Genomic DNA, 6,000 nt, shown 5'->3' on the forward strand with positions numbered 1-6,000 from the left:
AACATGAAGAATAGATGCAAGAATTACTTAATTTGGAGACCTCTTGTTTGTTTAGAGAAGTGTCCAAACAGTTACACATTTAATAATTTATTTTAATGGACTTTCATCTGTAACGTTCAGTATCTCAAGTACTTATTTTGCCCATAATTTTTGTCTTTCTATTGAAAACAGCAAAGGTCAGATGTGAGAGAACTTTCCACAGTTGTAGGCATGTGTGCAAGCTGGGGATGAGACTGTGCCCAAGTAAAATAAGAACTCCTTTCAACCAGCTAAAGCCTTGAGCAATTAATCTAACGTGCCTACATCTAGCAGTCATTCTATTCTTGTTCTGACACTCAAATCTGACTTGAAAAATAAAAACCTATTGTGTTGTTTTGCAGGAGTCTGTGGAAGCACTTCCGAGCAGTCAGCCTCTGTCTGTTCTTACTGGTGTTCCCTGCGTACATGGCCTACATGATTTGTCAGTTTTTCCACATGGATTTCTGGCTGTTGATCATTATCTCCAGCAGTATTCTAACCTCTCTTCAGGTAAGAAATCAGCCCTGTGAAGCCCTGCATTAGCTGTGATCCTGTTATTCTAAGGGGGAAAATACATTATAAGAAAAGAACAGGGATGAGAGAAGGGCAGAATTACAAGGGGTGATAAAAAAATCTCTTTCTGTGTCCTGTATCTGAGGCTGAGAATCTCCTGGGTAGGCTGAAAACAGAGGTGAATGGAAGTCTACTTCAAATTGTAAAGCCAAAAGGCTTTTGAGGGTGTGTAACTATCATAGTAAAAAGGTTTTTTCCCAGAGTACTCATCTATGTGTCATTACTTAGCTATAACTCCTTGAAATCAATTTGATGTTTAAAACACAGTAGTGTAACAGAGGAAATGTTTCATGCTATAAGTATTTGTTATTACTTGGGCTTTTTATTATTAATTTTTTTTAATTGCCCCTTAAAATGCTCAGTGCTCTTGTTTAATCAACTCAGCTGTATTCTGGACTCAGGAAGGTGAAGAAGGGGAAGTACTTGGGAACAAGCTTAAATGCTTTGCAAGAAAGAGCAACTTTCATTTGCCTTGAAGTTCAGCAACAATTCCACTATTTTGAGCTTGCCCTCTGTCCAGCTTGGGAGCGTTGTGTGGACAGAGCTTGGTGGCCAGCCCTGTTCACAAAGCTGAGCTCATGGTCTTGCACTGTGTTACAGGTGCTTGGGACCCTCTTCATTTATGTTCTGTTCATGGTGGAGGAATTCAGGAAGGAGCCAGTGGAGAACATGGACGATGTGATCTACTACGTGAACGGCACCTACCGGCTGCTGGAGTTCCTGGTGGCTCTGTGTGTGGTGGCCTATGGAGTCTCAGAAACCATCTTTGGAGAGTGGACTGTCATGGGCTCCGTCATCATCTTCATCCACTCCTACTACAACGTGTGGCTGCGGGCCCAGCTGGGCTGGAAGAGTTTCCTTCTTCGCAGGGATGCTGTGAATAAGATAAAATCTCTGCCTGTGGCCACGAAGGAGCAGCTGGAGCAGCACAATGACATCTGTGCCATCTGCTACCAGGTAGGAATGGGAGTGTCAAAGGATTGGCTCGAGTGGAAATACCCCCAGACTAAGTTCAGTCTTCAGCTAATAAAATAAGTGCCTTGAATTATGTGTAATGAATAATACTGAACTCTCAGTAAGTTACTGGAATCACCCAGTTTTCTGCTTTGTGCAAACTGATTTGGAGTGCTGTCACCAAGATAATTCTTAGGAATGAAGAGCTTGGACGTGCTTAAACTGCCTTTTTTTTTCTCCAGTTACACAGCAGACTCTGTCCTTAAGCTGCTTTGACACCTCTCATGTTTGGGTTGAGCTGGTCTCAGTAGTAGCAGCAAATGTTCCCTTTCTTCGTTACTGGAGGATTTTGTTAGTGAAAGACAAAGTGTTCTTGGTAGCTGATTTGTTACTATTCTGTAGAAGCAGCTCAGTCTCTACAGACATTGCTGCTTCATGTGCAGTGTCAGTTTTGTAGCAGAAACCTAATTATCAAAAGGTTAAGGGTCTTGCTAACATAAGCCAGCAGATGTAAGGACCTTAGACATTAATGCTGAAAGTAATATCTTTATCACACTTCCAGCTCCAAAGTCTCTTACTCTTGAATAGAAATTGTAGTTATGTGTGACAGTGAAAGAATCACCCTAACATTAGTAGTGTGCAGTTAAGAGTGGATTTGGATTGGCTCCAAACTTGATAGAAATTCTTTGAAGAGTAAAACTGCCAGGTTGAATGACAGTGTTCAGAACACCAGACTAGTATTATGTGGGTCTCAGCTGGCAGAGTTCATGATGTCACTTCATTTGTGGTGTTGTTACATGTTGTATCTGTCGTGGTGCTGTTTTGAGTTGCACGAATGTTTCTTGAGCCAACCAGTCCTGTTATTCTCATCCCGAAAAGGTCCTGTTTAAGAATACCTTGCAAACAAAGGGGTTTTGCCTCATTTTTAATGCCTGTGATAAAGAAAGCAAGGTCTGGCCTGTATTTGAACTGTGTGTGTATCAGAGAATCATTAAGGTTGGAAACGACTCCAAGATTGAGTCCAGCCTGTGGCTGATCCCCATGGCACTGAGTGCCATGTCCAGGCCTTCCTTGGACCCCTCCAGGGACAGTGACTCCACCACCTCCTCTCCAATGCCTGACAACCTTTTCTGTGAAGAAATTCTTGCTGATGCCCAGAACAAACCTCCCTGCCACAGCTTGAGGCCATTTCCTCTTGTCCTGTTGCTTGATCACTGAGAGAAGAGACTCAGCCCACCTGGCTGTCCCCTCCTGTCAGGGAGTTGTGCAGAGCCAGAAGGTCCCCCCTGAGCCTCCTTTTTTCAGCCCTCCCAGCTCCCTCAGCTGCTCCTCATATGAAGCATTATGGGTGTGAAGGAAGGAACGTTCCCTTTCTTGTCTGTGGACTGCTTCTGTCTCTTCCATACCTGGTGAACCCATTAGATGTGTGAGGTGAGAGGAGAGGAATGGGATTACAAATAATAATGTATTTCTTTTTTTTTTTCCTCTTTTTTTGTGTGTCTTTCAGGATATGAAAACTGCTGTAATCACTCCATGTAGCCATTTTTTTCATGCGGGTTGTCTTAAGAAATGGCTGTACGTGCAAGAAACCTGCCCTCTGTGCCACTGCCAACTGAAGAGCCCTTCACAGCTCCCAGGACTGGGACCAGAGCCAGTGCAGCAGCCAAATCCTAGTGCAGAGCAAAACACCAGGCCTGGAGATGCAGCTGAGCCTGGTGCTGAATGTGACCAGAGGCCAAGTGTGAAGGACAGCCCGAGCGGGGGCCACGATGGACACGAGAGCCCCGAGGCCTCTGCCCACCCAGGGGGGTCTCAGAGCATGGACAGTGACAGCAGCCCCTGTGAGGCCAGCCAGGGAGCAGCCTGTGCTGCAGAACTCATTGCAGCCCCACAGGGGGGCTCTGCTCGAGATCTGAGGGTTTGTGTCCAGCTCTGAGGCTACAGAGGATGACGTGGGAACAAACACATTGCAGACATCCACGTTTGACTCAGAAGAAAACCAATCCTTGCACAGCTGTGAAAGAAGTGTAGCTATTAATGCTGGTCAAAATGTAATCTCCCATGCTGATTTTTATGGGCTGCTTGGTAGTGGTAACTCCAGTGAGATGTAGTAGAAATGACTCCAGAAGCTCTCTGAACTGTGGGCATAGGAAGGATGTCTGGGAATAAGTAGCAGTACTTGAGTGTTTTCAAGACGTAGCTGAGGGGTGAGAGGAGTGAGGGGTCTGTGAGACGTTGTGGCCAGAGGGACAGGAGGCTGCCTTGGTTGTGGTCAGGGAGAGGAGTTGCACAGAGCCATGTCCCAGCTCCTGAGGGGCGTTGGGGGCCCGTCTCTGGCAGATGGGCAGCTCTGGTTGCTGACATTTTTTATGGCACGTAAGCAAAAATCAAAGATGTAACAGCAGTGATTGTACCAGGAGGTGGAAGCACTCTTAATACGTCGTGTTTATGCTTTGGGTGTTCTTGGGGCAGTTGCATTTGAATTTATGTAATCTATAGTGACTCTTGACTTTTATGACAGAGTCGTCAATATTTTGATGTATATGAAACTTTTGCTCATAATGGGCACAGTGTGGGCTGCATGAAGTAAACTAAAGCTCTCATGAACACTTTGCCTCTGCAGGAGGAAAGTGGGATGAGCTTTAGGGCACGGATAGAGGCCTTGCAGGACTGTGCTGTGTAATGTTAACCCTTGCAGCTGAATTAAAACAGTATTAAACTCTGGCGATATTTGCACTTTGGGAATGAGTACATTATTGTGTATGATCAGACTCCGCAAATGCCACTTTTAAAAGCTGTTAATAGGTTTGCACCTTTTTTTCTTTGACAAGGACATGTCCATACTTAAATTTTTACATTCATCATGGCTTCAAGTAGAACAAGGGACTGGGGTGGGGAAATAGGCGGGAGTAGGGGGCAGGCAATTTTTTTATGTGAATTTTGATATGAAGAGAAATTAGTCACTTATTTATACGATAGGCTTGACTCAAGTGTTTTTCAAAGTCGGTATTCCTAATGTGAAATGTGATACTATTTTATTTTTAGTAGTAAATTTGGATGTAGACTGACAGACATAGCTGAATGTCTTAATAAATTACATTTGAAGATTTTTACACCTGGTTATGTGATTCTTGTGCTGAAACTCCACAAGTACATGTTGAGAGACTCAAGTAATAACCCTCTGTTCCCCCTGATGAGTGAAACTCCCTATGCCTGTGTTCTCCCCCACTTCCATTTCAGTGCTCTGTGTCCTGGTGTGGTACCTCTCGCTCTCCCCTGTTCTTGTCACCAGATCTTGGCCAATGCAGAACTCTTGGCAAATGCACGTTTGCTCCTGGAGGCTGTACCTGCTGCTACTGAGCCCCAAACAAACCCCAAATCTATTTCTTCCCCCTGACAGGATGGGAACATCAGTTACACCATCTTCTGATTCTGTATCTCAATTTTGTTTTCTTGTCTATTAATCAGAAATTTGGATTTATCATGTGCTTTCACTGATCATCCCAAAACTTTTATTAGCAGCTTGGTGTGTTTGGGGAGGGGGAAGAAAAATTGAGAATATTTTCTTGAAGTCTTCTCTCCTGTCAGTCCATCGTGTGGGTCCTGCTCTTCCATGCATGCATTTCTGTGGAATTGAATCTTTTTCAAAAGGATGTTTTGTCCATGCCCAAGCTTTCCATCTACATAATTTAGACTGTTTCCATTCTTGCCACACTTTAAAAGTCTGTGGAGTCAGGAAATGGGGATTTTCAGGGCAGAGCTGTTACAGTATTCTCCTTAGTATGGTGGGAAAAAGGCTTTCCCTTAATTCACAGGATGTGTTTGAAGAATACTCTCCTGAACTCTGCTTGCTGTCCCTGGATGTGGAAAAATAATTGAGTAATGGGAAACTTGGGATGGGATCCCCTCAGTTCCATGGTAAGGAGCAAGTGTTACCCACGTGGGAAAAGGGGAAGAGCCAGGCTTGGTCAGCCTTGGGGAGGGAGGCTGGAGGGCTCTGTGGGACACACAGGTGACCCCAGGGAAGGGAGGGAGAGGAACTCACCTGTGGGATCAGCTGGGGGCAGCAGGGCAGGAAGGAACCACGGGGTCCATTCCTATCCCACACTGTCACATCATTTTCATAAATGCAGGAAGCGGCATGGAAAAGGTAACAACCCCCTGAGGTTTGCTTTCCCTGCTGATGCCAAGGAGCCATTTGGCCATGGACCTTTTAATTTATAACCTGAATTATTCATAGCTAATTGGTAATGGCAGAGCTGCAGGAAAGGACTGTGGATTTCCAGCAATGTGGGTGAGTGCACCTGGAGGCTCCCTGGGAATCGAGGCCAGCAGCAGCAGGTTCAACAAACACCTTCCTGCCAGGATTACAGGATGGAAACGTGGATGTGGCCCTGGAGGGGAGCCTGGCAGAGCAGCAGGAAGGTTTGTGATCTTTCAGGAAAAATGATGCTG

General features: G+C 45.1%; 1 protein-coding gene across 3 annotated transcripts in view; it reads left to right on the forward strand.

The window, feature by feature from the left end:
- The window catches only part of RNF145 (ring finger protein 145), a 43,526-nt gene extending 38,868 nt beyond the window's left edge, over positions 1-4,658 (forward strand). For all 3 annotated transcript variants that reach the window (XM_066560226.1, XM_066560228.1, XM_066560227.1), the window contains exons 9-11: positions 381-528; positions 1,192-1,548; positions 3,053-4,658. In XM_066560226.1, coding sequence (XP_066416323.1) covers positions 381-528; positions 1,192-1,548; positions 3,053-3,481 — 934 coding nt within the window. In that variant the 3' untranslated portion in view covers positions 3,482-4,658. The remainder of the gene's footprint in view (positions 1-380; positions 529-1,191; positions 1,549-3,052) is intronic.
- The last annotated feature ends 1,342 nt before the right edge of the window (positions 4,659-6,000 follow it).

This window comes from Molothrus aeneus, chromosome 15 (genome assembly GCF_037042795.1).
Source record: "Molothrus aeneus isolate 106 chromosome 15, BPBGC_Maene_1.0, whole genome shotgun sequence".
Lineage (NCBI taxonomy): Eukaryota > Metazoa > Chordata > Aves > Passeriformes > Icteridae > Molothrus > Molothrus aeneus.